The 19,491-nt window shown below is 39.1% G+C and overlaps 1 protein-coding gene across 5 annotated transcripts in view; it reads right to left on the bottom strand.

Moving 5' to 3' along the window:
- Nucleotides 1-19,491, bottom strand: part of CPQ (carboxypeptidase Q) — a 619,593-nt gene that overhangs the window by 224,300 nt on the left and 375,802 nt on the right. For all 5 annotated transcript variants that reach the window (XR_008536792.2, XM_063816441.1, XM_054656909.2 and 2 more), the window contains one exon: nucleotides 6,058-6,149. Coding sequence is in view for 4 of the 5 variants with exons in the window: in XM_063816441.1 (XP_063672511.1) it covers nucleotides 6,058-6,149 (92 nt within the window). In the remaining variant the exon portion in view is untranslated. The remainder of the gene's footprint in view (nucleotides 1-6,057; nucleotides 6,150-19,491) is intronic.

Genomic DNA, 19,491 nt, shown 5'->3' with positions numbered 1-19,491 from the left:
ATACTGGGAAAGATAGGGAGCAACTAGGACTCCCACATGTTGTTGGTGGAAATGTAAAATGGTACAACTTCCCACCTCTTCAGCAGTTTCTGGTAAAGTTAAACATCACCTATCATATGACCCAGCAATTATACTCCCAGAAAAGAAAATAAATGCATAGGCCCACCCAGAGATTTGTACATAAATGTTCATGGTAACTTCATTTATAATAGCTAAAACTGGAAACAACTCACATGTCCATCAACAGAATATTCTTGCTTCATTCGTTCTGGGGAATAAAGAGACTGTGGTATATTCACACAATAGAAAACTACCCAGTAATAGAAAGGGATGACTGGGCGTGGTGGCTCACACCTGTAATCCCAGCACTTTGGGAAGCCGAGGCAGGTGGATCACGAGGTCAAGAGATCGAGACCATCTTGACCAACATGGTGAAACCGCGTCTCTACTAAAAATACAAAAATTAGCCGGGTGTGGTGGCACACGCCTGTAGTCTCAGCTACTTGGGAGGCTGAGGCAGAAGAATCGCTTGAACCCGGGAGGCGGAGGTTGCAGTGAGCTGAGATCGTGCCACACTGCATTCCAGCCTGGGGGACAGAGCACGACTCCATCTCGAAAAAAAAAAAAATAGAAAGGGACAAACTACTGTTAATGCAACAACATGGATAAACTACAAAACCATACTGTTTAGTGAAAGACGTCAGACTCAGGATTATGTACTGTGTGGTTCCATTTATATGAAGTTTAAGAACAGACATAACCAATCTGGAGTTACAAAGGAGCATAGTAGTTGTCTTTGGTAGAGTCGGAGGTTGATTTGAAGGGGATATAAGGAAACTTACCAGGGTAATAGGAATGCTATATACCTTGATCTGGGGGATGATTACATAGGGGTATACATTTTCCAAATTTATTTTGCTGTGTACTTAAGATATGTGCATTTACCAAATGCTAATTAAACTTCAATAAAACAGCGAGAAAAATGAGTTGCTTCTAAAAGAAGCTTCTAAATAAAGCACAAACAATATACTGTCCATATAAATAATTCTCAAGCTTATGTGCTAATACCAAGACAATCAAAGACATGGTGAAAAGGACTTTAAAACAAGGAGAGAAAATTTAACAACTTATTGAAACATGTGAACTTGCATTTTCTTAAGAACATGTGAACTTGCATTTTCTTAAGAAGAGAAATCTTTTATGGGACTTTCCGCTATGAACTGTTAGAGGCATGCTGAATGGATCTCAGGAATGATTTCTATTCTAGTGTATAGTACTACAGTGAAATATTCAACTTCCTGTTTGAGTTATTTACTTAGTAACTGCTACTAAAATGCTTATAGACCATTTTTGCCAAAGTTTGTTTCCTTGAAGTGTTTTAGACATTATAATAAAGTTGCATATGAATTTCAAAATGTATACACAAGCTACAAATAGCCTCACATCCTTTATAATTTAACAAATTGTTTAGTAAATTTAGTAAATTCTAGCACTTATTATAATAATTGAGCTGATATGTCATAAGAAAGCATAATTATGAAGTAAAGGTAGCTTTTAATCCAAATACAGTTTTGAAAATTAGTTCAGCAATACATTTTACCACACAATTTAAAATAACTATTTTATATTTTCTGCATATATTAATTAGAGTACAGTGTAAACAAAGATATATTTACTAAGGAAAGGATAATGAATATTAATAATTCATTATTCCACAAACTGATTTATTATTAAAATAGCCTTTGTAGAACTTTCGCTGTTGAAAAGACTTTGTGAGGGGGAAGAAAGAATGTTACATTCAGAAAAACAAAAGGAAGAAATAATAATCTACATATTGTTTTTCTCCCTAGCTAGTGCCATGTAGGTTTAGCCAACTTTATTATTAAAGACTGCCAGATAAGAATGCAAAAAAAAAAGATTGTGCATGCAAGCTTTTATCATTACAATAATATCTTCCTACAATATACTTACATTGGCTAATATTAGACTCCAAACAAAATTTACAAAATTATATTTTAGGTCATACAAACGAGAAAGAGATCATTGTATACAAATAATGTGATGATATTTTATGACTTTTATCATTATAGACCAGAAGTAGGTAAGCTTTTTCTGTAAAGACCCAGATAGTTAATATTTTAAGTTTTGTGGGCCACATACAATCTCTGTAGCATAATCAGCTAAACATATGAAAACACTTCTTAGCTTGAAGTCTGTACATAAACAAGTGGCAGGCTGGATTTGGTCCATCAGCTATAATTTTCTGATTCCTGACATAGATCACTAGTAACCATAACTGTATCATAAAAATGTTAGCAGAGTCATTTAAAAAGTTCACACCTTTTATTTCTACAATCACTAAAATAGATCTCCCCACCCCCGCCATAAAAGTTCTGTTCTTATTTGGTATCACCCACACCAATGCCAAAGGCAGACCTCGAGACTCCATTATCATCCATCTAAAGGGGAGCAGCTGTCCCTTCTCTCCCCTCTTGATCACTGGCTGAAATCCACTTGCTCTGCAAGGATTAGGTGTTGCCTCCTTCCTCACGACTGACATGCCATAGTGATTTCTCCCTTTTCTAAATCCTTTCCATTTACTCTGTTCAGCCTTTACACCATTTGGCACTTTGTCAATGATAGCATCATCCATAAAAATAAAATACTTTTAGTACATTATTTAAAACTTCATTATATATGGTTCGTTATACTAACTTTCTTATGTGTGCATTTAAAGTTATTTTTGAAGTAAAATGTAAGGTCCTTCTGGTCAAAGACTGTGACTCCTTTTCTTTTCTTTTTGCGTGTTGCTAGACAAAGGCATCCTGGTAGTGGTGAAGATGAGTACTTTTAGGCAGCTCACAGAGCTGATCTCAACTTTGAGCACCATGGGAGGTAAAGACCTCAGGGCAGTTGGCCTCTTGTGCAGCTAAAGTGTTTAGAAAGCCAGAACGAAGTTAAAGGAAGACCCTAGAGTGGGTCAGCTTTCTGCCAAAGACAGAGAATATAGCTATAGAATGCTCCCAGCCTACAGTATAGAGCTGTTGTTGGGAAGTGGCTGCTCAGCCAGTGCCTGTATGCCCTAGCCTCTCACGTAGTTGGACTACATGACTAGTTCTTGCCAATGGAGTGTGAGTAGAAATGATGTCAGCCACTTCTAGAACTGTCCCATAAAAACCTCCTACTATCCCCCTGCCTGCCAGCTGGATGTCAATACTCAAAGGCATATTAAAGCCATGTTGTTAAAGGGTATGTCAGCTTGGATCACTGAATACCTGTATAAAGCAGAGCCCTACTGTAGATTGGATGTTAAGTGAGCAAGGAATATATTTCTGGGTTATGTTAGGTCACTGAAATTTGACCTATTATTTGTTTCAGCAGTTAGCATAACCTTATTTGGAACAGATGATCTCTCTGTTGTGACTGGAGTGAACTGGATATTGTTGGACTGTCTGCTGGCATTCAGTAATGCCACAGAGAAGTCTAAAGACAATCTAATTTACCCTTGTGGTTTGTGACTTGCTTATTATATTAACTTTTAAGTTAAACTCAGCCACTTTTGAAATGATTATAGTCTTAGTAATGTCAATATCAATATGCTAATCATAAGAATCCAGAATAAGTCCTTTGAAATTGGCTGTATCATGTAAAGCATGCACAGTGTCTTTTTAAAGGTGAGGTAAAGAGTTACTGTAAAACAAAATGCCAATGTTTTCCCTTTCTGGAATTTCTTCTTTCTATCTCTGAAAATGCAATGCAGACTAGCCACCAACATGAAGCTACATTTGTATGGAGGCAGCCTGGATGCTGTCAAGATAAACTAGTTCTGTTTATTTGATTGCATGTCCTTTGAGTGTGTGTATTTCTGCCAACCTCAGAATTTTAGGCATTTCCGATTTCATCCATGTGCTTTGATAAGCTACAGTGAAACTCACATTACAGAAAAATAAACCTTCTTTTTTCACATTCTAGGAATTTCAGCAATGATAAAATTTTTAGCCAGATCAATTGCAATTTAAATCCAATATTTTTCCTGGAGTAGAGTGTATTACTGAGAATAAAAGAGGGCACGGTGGCTCACACCTGTAATCCCAGCACTTTGGGAGGCTGAGGCGGGCAGATCACAAGGTCAGGAGATCGAGACCGTCCTGGCTAACATGGTGAAACCCCATCTCCACTAAAAGTACAAAAAATTAGCTGGGCGTGGTGGCACACGCCTGGAGTCCCAGCTACTTGGGAGGCTGAGGCAGGAGAATCACTTGAACCCGGGAGGCGGAGGTTGCAGTGAGCCAAGATGGCACCACTCCACTCCAGCCTGGGGAACAAAGCGAGACTCCATCTCAAAAAAAAAAAAAAAAAAAGAATAGTTCTTTTAACTATTCTTTTTTTTAAATAAAGTCCAATATGTATAGAATTTTAGAGCTACTTCTTAAAAATAAGTTACTCTCTTGCCTCGAGGATAAAGTCTGCACGTCTAAATATGATTCATATGTTCTTCTTGTTCAGGCTCTTGTTTACCTCTCTGTTCCACCCTCCTACCACTGTGCATCTTGCATTCTATGCAGCAGCCACTCTGAATTCCTTTCCATTTCTCTGGTGTGCTTTCCTCTGTCTCATCTCCTGCCTTTGCACACACAGGTCCCTCTGCCAAGGTGCAGTACCCACCTCCTCCCTCCCTCTCCATTTTCCTTAGCTTACTTCCACTCAGTCTTCAGGTCTCAGCTTAGATGTAATTTCTTTCCCACAAAGACTTAACACCTTATAATTCAAGTTAATCGTCAGTGTCCTTTAGAATGTAGACTTTGTAAGGTCAGGGTAGATCTTTTTCATGCTAACATTAATGCATAACATGGTGTATGGAACATAGTACATGTTCAGAAAATATTAATTGAATGTTGCTGAATCTAGAACAACCCTTATATGATGCTGTGGTCTACCACAACACATAGAAAATGATGTTACTGACCTACCAACCAAAGGACACTTGTCTTGAATTATGTTATCCCCAGGATCACCTGAGGCCAAAAGAACTAAAGTGGTGAAAGAGTAGGGCATAGGTCATAAGTTGTCCTTTGTACAGTAAATAATTATATTCAGTGACCAAATTCATGACTTTGAACTCATTATACTCTAACTGACTGAAATAGGGTAATAGAGACTGACTTTGAAAAAAAAAAAAAAGGTCAAAAATAACATACACACAATTCACAAAAGAAACCCTTCTCTGATTTGGATAATTTAAGCTTGCAAGATCTGCTTCTTCTCATCTGGACATTCAGGGGAAACCATCCAACAGCAGCAACAGACCAAATGCTCCTCTCTGGGCAACCATCACTGCTTGCCAGCATATGCGCGTTGATTTTGGAGTTCCTCTTTGAACTAACATTTGACTTGATCTAGAGTATTTCTCAGCTTGTATATTTTGCTGTCTCAAAATTTTCTCTTGATATTAATCTCCCTATCCCCTCTCTTCCATGTGGTCTTGTATTTCTAATCATGACCATCCACAATAACCTTCCTGCTTCAAGCTTCACACTGGTGTAATGACAGCTGGTGTCAAACCAAGCTGTCCTCCACATTCCCGGGACAGAGGCCTGTGGCTGCTGCCATTTCCACCACCATCATGGCAATGCTCTTGGCAGACTCAATGACTCGGAACCTGGCTCTCAAATGCCAAGGCTTCTGGGAATATGGCGGGCATTGAGGTATGGGGATAGGCTCGGTGGGGAGAGGGAGTGTTTGCCTATAACTATTTCTCTGACATACATGAATACAGCAGAACTAGGGAGACTTGAAAAAAATGGCAGCATGGCAATTGGAATTTTTCTTTGGCCTCAGACTGTGGTGTAGAAGAAGAAAAGCCCTCAGCTCTCCACCACAGCATCATTGGTTTACCAGTGCATTCTCATTCACAGGGCTGGAGGGAGAAGGCTCATACAAGGGTGTTTCCTAGGGCCAGTTGACCAGAAACTATTATTGAAGTCTTAAATGGACAATGAGAGGGATTTTTGTATATTACATGTACAAATGCTTAGCAATCCAGGGCTGGGTTTTTACCTTGTGTAACTGATAATACTGGAAGGCACCAACTCCACCTTGTTCTTCTGCAGTCCAGAGCACCAGCCGCAGAGTCCTCTTTGGACGCAGCCCTGGGAAAATAATAAAATAAAAAAGTGATACTTTAGTTGATTTTGAATTTTATAAAAAAAATGGCAGGGTCCCTCATCTGCCTTGTGGAGGAAGGAGGAAATCAGAGGCACTCAACTCTCACTGGTGTGGTTGTCTCCTTCAGGGTATGGCCAGCACAGCAAAGGAGCAACTTCAGGGCTGATCTCCAGGCCAGGTTAATGGAGAAAGGGGTTGTGACAAATGCAGTTTGCAGGCCAGAAAGTGAGAGCCTTTCATCACATCCTTAACTTGATATCCTGCCCAGCAGAACCCAATGGATGGCCAAGATCAGTGAGATATTAGATCATATCTGGAAGATGCAGTTAGGATGACCCCAAGCAGATTGTGGGGTCTTTCAATGATCTTAATTGAAATTAAATCATTTGGGTCTACTTCAGGATAAGCCGTGTAGATTACTTTTTAGTCTGAATATACAAGCATAGCTAGATGCCCATGCTAGCTTCAGTAATGTAATAACTGAAAAGCAGATGCAACAGTTATGCTTCTCCACGGCCAATTTCTTCTCCTACTTGGAAATAGAAGGTCATTTCCCTAAGGTCAATGAAAATTAATTGAATGAGGCTGATATTTATTGACCTTATTACTACACAAACAGCTTGGTGGCAATTTTATTGACTTGTGATACACAAATTTGTATCCTGGACTTATTAAATTTTATGGCAGATGAAGTGGCTCCAGAACCATTTTTGGCTGACAATGTCAGCTCAGTGAAAGTTACCTACAAGGAAGCTGTTTCTGAAGTTAAAAAAATGGTGAGAGTATGCTAAAAGTGCTACTTTGTGACCAAGAATTATGTCTGTTCTGATTCAGACTGATAATGGCATTTCTGAGAAATAACAAAGGCAGAAAAATGTGAAGCTGTGCTTAAATCTTATTAAGAGGATTCGTTTTCCCACCTCCTCATGGGGAGCCATAGGGAAGGGTTAAAATGGACTTTGAGTGCCTCTGAGATGGACACACCACATATCTCAAGTATAACCACATATGTGCTGCCACCCAGGTGTGGGGCTTTTGAAGGAGCCAGCTTGGATGACAAATGCTTCTGGGACACAGAGCTCTCTCCTGCCTCTTCCAGGCTCCAAGAGGCACTCTCCTTTCCTAAGCCTAAGGAGCTGAAAAGGAGGAGCTACAGTTTTTCATGAAATTGAATATAGCTGTGAAGTCACTTTATACTTCAGCATGTTAACATAACTTAAAAAGCATAGGTTTAGGATGCAGGCTGACCATAGTTGCAGTTAAAACATGGACAAGCAATTTCTACATTCAGTTCCTCAGCAATCCCATTGGTGTTTCCATCTAAGTCCATATAGAATCCTAATTCTCATCTTGGCCACTACTGTGGTCCAAGCCCCACAGTTGTCTGGATTGCTGCAGTGGCCTCCTAACTGGGCTTGCTGCTGAAGCCCTCACCTCTCTTCAGCTGATGCTTCACACTGTGGCCAGGAGGGTCTTTGTAAAAGCTAAGCCAGATGATGTCATTTCTCAGCTCAAAACCTCCAATAACCAGAAGTAAACTTCTGGAAGACAGGGATCTATGCTTTTTATTCATTGTAATGTCGCCAATTCCTAGATTGTTTGACACACATTAGGTGCCCAATAAATGGTAATGAAGGAATAAATAAATGCAAAGCTTAGTGTCTTGATTAGAATGAAATTTGAAGCCACTTCTCCAGTCTCATCTTCTAAAAGTCTTCTGCTAGCTCATTCCCAGGCAAGGTGTTATATTTGAAAAAGGCAGACAGATCTGGTGAATCCTGCTATCATTAGGCACTAGCTGTGTAACTACTGGGAAATGTATTTACCTGAACTTATGCCTCTTTATCTGAAAGATGAAGATAATATTATGTGCCTATGCCATAATCCTTTTTCAAATTAAATGAGATGTGATAACACATGTAAGACAACCCTGGGGCTGGCATGTAATTGGCATTCAATAAGTGAAAAATAAAACCACATAACACACTTTCACCTCACAGAGTAGAAGGAACATCCAAATGCTCAGAGAGGAAATTCTTCCAAAGGCTTTTGAGTACTTGGAGAACAAGAATTCTAGAGTGCCCACGGCTTGCTCCACTGAGTCAAACCACCTGCCTGCATTCATAGCACAAACTTAATAAACTGTTGTCTGAGGAAGAAATCTAATCAGGATTGCCAAAGATAACAATCTTTGGTTTCTTTCAAAGGAATGTGCTTAAAGTCAATTTAAATGAAATTACTTGCTTGTAATATAGGCAAAAATAAGAAAGGATAAAGTACTATTATTGTTTATAGGCTGCAAATAAAAATTCAAAACATTTTTTAAATCCACAAGAAAAGAAAAAAATACACTTTTTTTACATATCTCTGCACCTACCAGTAAAATATTACCAAATTATTAAAATGACACAATTCTCTAAATAAGAATAAACAGGCAGCACAGGCTACAGAATATTCATTTTTTAAAAGCAAATGCTCTGAATATCCATATAGATTTTGTGTGCCAAGTGAAAGTTATTATCCTACAGGGTTAGTCTCCTTTACATTCCAAATCAGCCACATGGCCAGTGATGTATTAAGGTAATAAAGAAGTAATTGATTTGAAGTGAGGAATGCTAAGGCCTCAACACAACAACAGCATAGTTGGTGCACAGCTGGCCCTAAAAAGACTAACAAGCCTGCTCAAGCCCTTGAGAAGCTTAGCACTCATTAGCAGGGAACCCTAGCACCTACTTCACAGAGTGAAGGCCTTAGGAAGAAGTTAGGAAGCCAGTGGGTTAGCAAATGTTGAATCCAAAGTCTCTTTCTACTCTGACAATCTGATTGTCCCTGAACCTAAGAGAAATGCGTGAGGTTTCATTCAAGAATTAGACCTTAAACCTAGTGGGGAGTTCAGGTCCCCAGGCTACCTAAATCCATGATGGACGGTGTAGGGTACAGAAAGGCATTGGCTGTGGAGTCTGAATGAGCTGTGTTTTACTCCTGGCTCTGCCACTTCTGGCTCTGTGAGATTAGATTAATTATAATACCTAATCTCTTCATCTATATAATAAGGAAAATGGTAATTGCCTGCTGGGATTGTTATGAAAGTTAAATAAAACAAAGCAAATGTATATCAAGCATAGTCCCTGGCACATAGTAGGTTTTCAAGAATTGTTTATTAGCTTCTCTCTCCATCACTCTAGACCTTTCTGGTTAGTGCCAACAGTCACCAGGGAGAGCATGTGGGAGAACTAGGTGAGACACATGGTCCTCAGACCGCTTCCTTAGGAGCCCCAGAACACCTTTGTTTATACAGCATGCATAAACCCAGCCAAGGGAAAACACAGATTTTATCTAACCTGTAGGAAAATACATAACTTCTTTCAGTACAAAAAGCTCCCTCATCCCAATATAGAGCATATACAAATCTAAATAAATAGAAACAGGTTCTTCCCTTTTAAAATGAGGGCCAATCAGAATGTTTAGTTTTTGGATAAAGTCAAAAGGCTAAATATATCCGAAATCTGAAGACAATTGATATAAGGACATCTATATTTATCATTTTCAAATGATAGAACTTATTGTGTATCTTAAATCCAAACTAGTTTTAAAAGCCACAAGTCTTAAATATATACAGGAAAGCAACGACAACAACAATAATAAAGCAGTAACAATGATAGTAACAAAACAAAGTAATATGAGGTCAAATGTAGGGAATTAATTCTGTGGCAGATTTGGGGTAAGTGGAAGCTCTGCTGTAAGCCTGGTCCCCAGTCTGGCGCTGGCTTGGTAGCATGCAGCTCCAGTCCAAGGCAAGCACATGAGGGAAAGTCCTAGAATTGGAAGACGCAGGGAGGACCATGCCGAGTCTTAGCTGGCTAGGAGTCAGGTCTCATTGAGGTTTTGTTAGAGGAGAGGCAATCGGTTCTCCTATAAATATATAGAAGTTGCCAGAGATGCCTTGACCTCCTGGAATCTACAGTATGATTTCCAGATAATGCAACAGTTTATAGCCAACATGGTTTTCCTCTAAAGCAACATAAACTTCCAATAATGTGTCAGAACTTGGTTTTGGTTTATGAAATAGGATACACAGGCATTTCATTTTCATTTCATTGAGGAGAGTAATAATAATAGGGAGAAGAGAAATGATGAAAAAGATCTCTTTGGACTTTTTTTTCATTATTCTTAAATTTAAAGAATTCTGAGACAGAACTATCGTTAAGCTGATAATCTGAAAGGTCAGTTGACTGTCTTACACTTGCACAAAGAGAGGGGCAGAGCAAAGTAAACTTGGCTGTCAGCAGAAAAAGATTAATCCAGCTTTGTAGACAGCTTTCCTAAATCATGAAATTTATAGAACACTGTTTCTTAACAATACGTATTGATCCTAACACCCATTTACTATTCGGTTTCAACCCTCCAGAACTATAGATAAGTATCATTCTCCCTTCTGTGATCTAACTTTGCAGAGAAAACACAACTTCCTTCTGCAGTAAATATACTCATTTTCTACTAGTTCACAAATACACCTGTTGTCCCACTCTATTTCAGCAACAGCCCAGAAGAGAGTGCCTACACTTAAAGAGATTTATATTCCTGCAATAAACTTAACTAATAAGAGTACAGTATCCGAGACATAAAAGTAAATAATGACATGGTAGCGTGTGAATTGAATGACAAGAGGTAGTAAAGCAGAGTGGTTAAATGCATGGGTTTGCGGTCTGAGACCTCTTTCTGCTTTGGGCAAATTACATAATCTGTCATATAATTTATGAGCACATTATCACTGATAAAATAGGGGCATGGTTAGACAAAAATTAATTATTTTAGTGAAGTAAACTGCAACTACTTCTCTTTAAAGGCAGAACAGAAGATCACTTTGAAGAAGATCTTTGTTTTTGGAAGAATCCCTTGGTGTCTTTCTTACTTATGTAAATATAAAGCAATTAGGCATTTTGGGGGAGCATTAGGGCAGGGCAACAAACTGTTTTTTAAACTCCATCTTGCAAACTGGTACCTTTTGAGTCACCCCGAGAAACAATCTGCACACTTGGCAGGAGGAGAATCTGTGTGGAAAAAGGAGCCCAGGGCCTTCTGGAGGGAAGCCCTAGTGTCTTCATCCCCGTTTCCTCGAACTGGAGGCCGGGGATGAGAGATCTATTGGGTCAGGATGACACTGACTAAGGTCCTGGAGCAGGGAAGGTCCTGGAAGCCATGGAAATAAAGTGATCCTAAAGAAGGGCAGAATCTGGGCTGTTGATCTGGGCTCAACAAAATGGCCTCAGATTCTAGGAGAAGGACTAATTTCAGACTAGCATGAGGCCAACTCCAGAAGCGCCTCCAGACCAGCCAGCTTGGCACAGTGGTTATGATTTAGGGAACAATGGCTGAGGATGGAAATGTAAACAAAGAGAGTTGTAACCTTGTCACCCAAAATGGGTACCCTGTGACACGGATGTGCAAATGGTGCCATACAGCAGACACCAGAGAGGGCAGCAGTCACAGACAGATCCAGCTATGGGCTTCTGCAGGAGGACTGACCCATTTGGCCTGAGTAAAGTCAGGATTCATGGACAATTCAGGGGCAGTGGGAGGGATCTCAAGAGGAGATAATAGACTTCCTGCTAATAAGCCCCGTGGAGACTTGGGTGATTAACTGTAAAGAAGATTAAAGAGATGTGATAATATGTATAACCTGTGTTTGTGGACCAGGTCTTAACAGCTATAATTTCCATAATTCAAAGGCAACAGTCCTACCTCATTATAATGATTAAGATTCTATTAGCCAGGAAAATCACTATTAATCATTGGTGAAGCAGAAACATTATGACTCCAAGTGCATAAAGGCCACTTCTGGCCTAGCCCAGTTTTCCACTCTCATCCTCTGCTTCTGCTTATTATATTTTTTATTTTTTTATTTCCATAGGTTATTGGGGTACAGGTGGTGTTTGGTTACATGAGTAAGTTCTTTGGTGGTGATTTGTGAGATTTTGGTGCACCCATCACCTGAGCAGTATACACTGCACCCAATTTGTGGTCTTTTATCCCTCAACTCCTTCCCACACTTTCCCTCTGAGTCCCCAAAGTCCATTGTGTCTTTCTTAAGCCTTTGCATCCTCATAGCTTGGCTCCCACATATGAGTGAGAACATACAATGTTTGTTTTTCCATTCCTGAATTATTTCACTTAGAATAATAGTCTCCAGTCTCATCCAGGTCACTGCGAATGCCATTAATTCATTCGTTTTTATGGTTGAGTAACATATATAGTATATATATATAGTGTATATATATATAGTATATACATAGTGTATATATAGTGTATATATATACACTAGTTTCTATATATACAGTATATATACAGTATATATACTGTATACATACTGTATACAGTATATATACTGTATATATACTGTATATATACTGTATACATACTGTATATATACTGTATACATACTGTATATATACTGTATACATACTGTATATATACTGTATACAGTATATACTGTATACATACTGTATATATACTGTATATATGTAGTATATATATACGTTTTTGGAATTGCAAATTGTGCTGCTATAAACTCGTGTGCAAGTATCTTTTTCATTTAATGACTTCTTTTCCACTGGGTAGATAGCCAGTAGTGGGATTGCTGGATCAAATGGTAGTTCTACTTTTAGTTCTTTAAGGAATCTCCCCCACTGTTTTCCATAGTGGTTGTACTAGTTTACATTCCCACCAGCAGTGCAGAAGTGTTCCCTATTCACTGCATCCCTGCCAACATCAATTATTTTTTGATTTTTTGATTATGGTCATTCTTGCAGGAGTAAGGTAGTATCGCATTGTGGTTTTGATTTGCATTTCCCTGATCATTAGTGATGTTGAGCATTTTTTCATATGTTTGTTGGCCATTTGTATATCTTCTTTTGAGAATTGTCTATTCATGTCTTTAGCCCATTTTTTGATGGGATTGTTTATTTTCTTGCTGATTTGTTTGAGTTCACTGTAGATTCTGGATATTAGTCCTTTGTCAGATGTATGGATTGTGAAGATGTTCTCCCACTCTGGGTTGTCTGTTAACTCTGCTGACTGTTCCTTTTGCCATGCAAAATCTCTTAAGTTTAATTAAATCCCAGTATTTATCTTTGTTTTTATTGCATTTACTTTTGGGTTGTTGATCATGAAATCCTTGCCTAAGCCAATGTCTAGAAGGGTTTTTCCAATGTTATCTTCTGGAATTTTTATAGTTTCAGGTCTTAGATTTAAATCCTTGATCCATCTTGAGTTGATTTTTGTATAAGGTGAGAGATGAGGATCCAGTTTCATTCTCCTACATGTGGCTTGCCAATTATCCCAGCACCATTTGTTGAATAGGGTGTCCTTTCCCAACTTTACGTTTTTGTTTGCTTTGTTGAAGATCAGTTGGCTGTAAGTATTTGGGTTTATTTCTGGGTTCTCTATTCTGTTCCATTGGTCTATGTGCCTAATTTCATGTCAGTACCATGCTGTTTTGGTGACTATGGCCTTATAATATGGTTTGTAATCAGGTAATGTGACACCTCCAGATTTATTCTTCTTACTTAGTCTCGCTTCAGCTATGTGGGCTCTTTTTTTGGTTCTGTATGTATTTTAGGACTGGTTTTGTTTGTTTGTTTGTTTGCTTTTAAATTCTGTGAAGAATGATGGTGGTATTTTGATAGGAATTGCACTGAATTTATAGATTGCTTTTGGCAGTATGGTCATTTTCACAATATTGATTCTACCTATTCACAAGCATGGGATGTGTTTCCATTTGTTTGCGTTGTCTATGATTTCTTTCAGCAGTGTTTTGTATCCTTGTACAGGTCTTTCACACCTTGGTTAGGTATATTCCTAAGTATTTTATTATATTATCTTTTTGCAGCTATTTTAAAAGGGGTTGAGTTCTTGATTTGATTCTCAGTTTGGTCGCTATTGGTATATAGAAGACCTACTGATTTCTGTACGTTAATTTTGTATCCGGAAACTTTTCTGAATTCTTGTATCAGTTCTAGGAGCTTTCTGGAGGAGTCTTTAGGGTTTTCTAGGCAAACAATCATATCATCAGCAGACAGCGAGAGTCCCAATTTGGATGCCCTTTATTTCTTTCTCTTGTCTGACTGCTCTGGCTAGGACTTCCAGTTCTATGTTGAAGAGGAGTGGTGAGAGTGGGCATCCTTGTCTTGTCCCAGTTCTCAGAGGGAATGCTTTCAACTTTTCCCCATTCAGTATTATGTTGGCTGTGGGTTTGTCATAGATGGCTTTCATTACATTGAGGTATGTCCCTTATATGCCGATTTTGCTGAGAGTTTTAATCATAAAGGGAAGCTAGATTTTGTGGAATGCTTTTTCTGCATCTATTGAGATGATCGTGTAATTTTTGTTTTTGATTCTGCTTATGTGGTGTATCACCTTTATTGACTTGTGTATGTTAAACCATTCCTGCGTCCCTGGTATGAAACCCACTTGATCATGGTGGATTATCTTTTTGATACGTTGTTGGATTTGGTTAGCTAGTATTTTATTAAGGATTTTAGCATCTATATTCACCAGGGATATTGGTCTTTAGTTTTCTTTTCGTTTTCTTTTTTGGTTATGTCCTTTCCTGGTTTTGGTATTAGGGTGGTACTGGCTTTATAGAATGATTTAGGGACTGTTCCCTCTTTCTCTATCTTGTGGAATAGTGTCAATAGAATTGGTACCAATTCTTCTTTGAATGTCTGGTAGAATTCTGGGTGAATCCATCTGGTCTTGGGCTTTTTTTGTTGGTAATTTTTAAATTATCATTTCAATCTTGGGGCTTGTTTTTGGTCTGTTCAGAATATCTAATTCTTTCCGATCTAAGCTAGGAAGGTTGTATCTTTTCAGGAATGTATCCATCTCCTGTAGGTTTTCTAGTTTATGCACATAAAGGTGTTCATAGTACCCTTGAATGACCTTTTGTATTTCTGTGGTGTCAGTTGTAATATGTCCCTTTCATTTCTAATTGAGCTTATGTTGCTTTTCTCTCTTCTTTCCTTGTTTAATCTTGCTAATGGTCTATCAATTTTATCTATCTTTCCAAAAAACCAGCTTTTTGTTTCATTTATCTTTTGTATTTTCTTGTTTCAATTTCATTTAGTTATGCTCTGATCTTAGTTATTTCCTTTCTTCTGCTGGGTTTGGGTTTGGTTTGTTTTTGTTTCTCTAGTTCCTTGAGATGTGACCTTAGAATCTCAATTTGTGCTCTTTCAGACTTTTTCATGTAGGCATTTAATGCTATGAACTTTCCTCTTAGCACCGCGTTTGTTGTATCCCAGAGGTTTTGATAGGTTATGTCACTATTGTCACTCAGTTCAAAGAATTTTTTAATTTTCATCTTGATTTCAATTTTGACCCAATGATCATTCAGGAGCAGTTTATTTAATTTCCATGTATTTGCCGGGTTTTGAAGGTTCCTTTTGGAGTTGATTTCCAGTTTTATTCCACTGTGGTCTGAGAGAGTACTTGATATAATTTCAATTTTCTTGAATTTATCAAGACTCGTTTTGTGGCCTATCATATGGTCTATCTTGGAGAAAGTTCCATGTGCTGATGAATAGAATGTATATTCTGCAGTTCTTGGGTAGAATGTTCTGTAAATATCTGTTAAGTCTATTTATTCCAGGGTGTAGTTTAAATCCATTGTTTCTTTGTTGACTTTCTGTGTTGATGAACTGTCTAGTGCTGTCAGTAGAGTACTGAAGTCCCCCACTATTACTGTGGTGCTGTCTATCTTACTTCTCAGGTCAATTACTAATTGTTTTATAAATTTGGGAGCTCCAGTGTTAGGTGCATATATATTTAGAATTGTGATATTTTCCTGTTGGACAAGGCCTTTTATCATTATATAATGACCCTCTGTCTTTTTTAACAGCTAGAGCCTTAAAGTTTGTTTTGTCTGATAAAAGAATAGCTACTCCTGCTCACTTTCGTGTCCATTTGCATGGAATCTCTTTTTCTATCCGTTTACCTTAAGTTTATGTGAGCACTTAAGTGTTAGGTGTGTCTCTGAAGGCAGCAGATGGTTGGTGAATTCTTATCCATTCTGCAATTCTGTATCTTTTAAGTGGAGCATTTAGGCCATTTACATTCATCATTAGTATTGAGGTGTGAGGTACCATTCCATTCATCATGCTATTTGTTGCCTGTATACTTTGGTTTTTCGCTTTTTGTTTTTAAATTGTATTTTTGTTTTATAGGTCCTGTGTGATTTATGCTTTAAAGAGGTTCTGTTTTGATGTGTTTCCAGGATTTGTTTCAAGATTTAGAGCTCCTTTTAGCAGTTCTTGTAGTGGTGGCTTGGTAGTGGCAAATTCTCTCAGCATTTGTTTGTCTGAAAAAGGCTGTATCTTTCCTTCATTTATGAAGCTTAATTTCGCCGGGTACAAAATTCTTGGCTGATAAAATGTTTTGAGGGGGCTGAAGATAGGGCCCCAATCCCTTCTAGCTTGCAGGGTTTCTGCTCAGAAATCTGCTGTTAATCTGATAGGTTTTCCTTTATAGTTTACCTGGTGTTTTTGCCTCACAGCTGTTAAGATTCTTTCCTTCATCTTAACTTTAGATAACCTGAGGACAATGTGCCTAGGTGGTGATCTTTTTGTGATGAATTTCCCAGTGTTCTTTGAGTTTCTTGTATTTGGATGACTAGTTCTTTACCAAGGCTGGGGAAGTTTTCCTCAATTATTCCTCTAAATATATTTTCCAAACTTTTAGATTTCTCTTCTTCCTCAGCAATGCCAATTATTCTTAGGTTTTGTAGTTTAACATAATCCCAGACTTCTTGGAGGCTTTGTTTATATTTTCTTATTCTTTTTTCTTTGTCTTTGCTTAATTCGAAAACTTTGTCTTCAAGCTCTGAAGTTCTTTCTTTTGCTTGTTCAATTCTATTGCTGAGACTTTCCAGAGCATTTTGCATTTCTATAAGTGTGTCCATTGTTTCCTGAAGTTTTGATTGTTTTTTATTTATGCTATCTATTTCACTGAATATTTCTCCCTTCACTTCTTGTATCATTTTTTTGGATTTCCTTACACTGGGCTTTGTTTCTCTCTGGTACCTCCCTGATTAGCTTAACAACTAACCTTCTGAATTCTTTTTCAGGTAGATCAGGGATTTCTTCTTGGTTTGGATCCATTGTTGGTGAGCTAGTGTGATTTTTTGGGGGGGTGTTAAAGAACGCTGTTTTGTCATATTATCAGAGTTGGTTTTCTGGTTCCTTCTCATTTGGGTCAGCTCTGTCAGAGGGAAGGTCTAAGGCTCAACGCTGGTGTTCAGTTCCTTTTGTCTCACAGGGTGTTTCCTTGATGTAGTACTCTCCCCCTTTTCCTAGGGATGTGGCTTCCTAAGAGCTGAGCTGTAGTGATTGTTATCTCTCTTCTGGATCTAGCCTCCCAGCAAGTCTACCAGGTTCTGGGCTGGTACTGCGGTCATCTGCACAGAGTCCTGTGATGAACTGTCTATGGGTCTCTCAGCCATGGATATTAGCATCTGCTCTGGTGGAGGCGGCAAGGAGGTGAAATGGACTCTGTGAGGATACCTTAGCTTTGATTGATTAGTGCACTGTTTTTGTGCTGGTTATCCTCCTGCTGGGAGGTGGCACATTCAAGAGAGCATCATCTGTGGTAATATGGGGAGGAACAGGTGGTAGGTGGGTCCCTAGAACTGCCAAGAGTATATGCCCTTTGTCTTCAGCCACCAGGGTATGTAGGGAAGGACCACCAGGTGGGGGCAGGGCTAGGCATGTCAGACTCTTCTTGGGCAGGTCTTGCTATGGCTGCTGTGGAGGATGGGGTTGAAGTTTCTAGGTCAATGGAGTTATGTTCCTAGAAGGATTATGGCTCTCTCTGCTGTGTAATGCAGGTTGTCAGGGAAGTAGGGGAAAGCCGGCAGTCACAAGCCTCATCCAGCTCCCAGGCAACCCAAAGGGCTGATCTCACTCTCACTGTGCCCCTCCCAACAGCACCAAGTCTGTTTCCAGGCGGTGGGTGAGCAGGGCTGAGAACTTGCCCCAGGCTACTTGCCTCCCAGCTGCAAAAGTAAGTAGGGCTTTCCTTCTTCCCTTGCCTGTGGAGTCTGCACACCGGATTCATGCCCTCCCCCCAGTTCTGGCCAGGAGACTTTTTGATCAGCTCAAATTGTTACAAAGTTCAGCTGGAGGTTTCCTTCTCCCTGTGGCCTTTTCCCAGTGCCTCTAGCACCCCTCCTCAAGGACCCCTGTGAGGTGAGGCAGAAGTGGCTTGCTAGGGGAGCCAGCGAGCCCACAGGGACTTTTCTGCTGCTTCCTCTAACCCCATATTTTGCTCGGCCCTCTACATTGACTCAGCTGCATGTAAGGTCGGAATCTTCTCCCGTACTCTAGAACTTCAGGTTCCCTCTCCAGTGGGGATATATGTTCAGGGGCAGATGATCTCCTTTTCCCACTTCTACAGTTTTTTGGGGTGTCTTACAGTATTTGGGGTGTCTCCCAGGTCCTGCAGGAGTAATCTGCTTCCTTCAGAGCGTCTGTGGGTTCTCTTGGCTTTCCTAATGTATTCCTGCAGTCATTCTTGAGTAAAAGTTCACAATGCAAGTCTCCACACACTGTTCTGTCCATCCGAGTGACAGCTGCAATCTAGTCTTGCTTCTGGTCTGCCATCATGATCTGCTTCTGCTTCTCATCCTAAGCTCTAGCTATACCATATTTCCTACCAGTCCCTGAACAGGCCATGTTATCTCAGAGTTTTGACATTTTGTATATGCTCTTCTTCCTATCTAGAATACCTCTTCACCTTTTCCATCTAGGAAACTCCTATTCATTGAACAAAGCCTATCTCTATAATACTTTCTCTGGGAAGGCTCCCCTAACTCAAAGGCAGAGTTGGCTGCCCCTTTCTCAATGTTCCTCTAGAACTGCATGCATAACTCTATTTTCATTTTCAGCCACCCTTAAATGTTGATCTTCCCATTAGACCATTAATTTTCTGATACTCATTTCCCTTTTTTATAATCTGGCCCAATACCTGACATTTAACAATTGCTGAATAAATGTTTGTTTATTTGATTGACTGAATGAGTATATTTGTATAAATATAAATTAAAGGGACCACCTTTTCATTTAATCTAAAGCATGCATTGCCTACTCAGTTTAGAAAGTTGGTAAAAGATGCCATTTTTGTGAGACCAAAGCACAAGTAACACAGGTTAAAACACCCCAGTAGCCAAGACAATTAAATGTGCTTCAGCTTTGACATTTGCTTTAGTTGCCATTACATTACCTACTTTTGTAGCACAGCTGGGTCTACTCAAAATTTAATACATCAACAGCT

Source organism: Pan troglodytes, chromosome 7, assembly GCF_028858775.2.
Source record: "Pan troglodytes isolate AG18354 chromosome 7, NHGRI_mPanTro3-v2.0_pri, whole genome shotgun sequence".
In the NCBI taxonomy this organism is placed as follows: Eukaryota; Metazoa; Chordata; class Mammalia; order Primates; family Hominidae; genus Pan; species Pan troglodytes.
The sequence above is the reverse complement of the archived record's forward strand: the minus strand, read 5'-3'. Positions and strand labels throughout refer to the sequence as shown.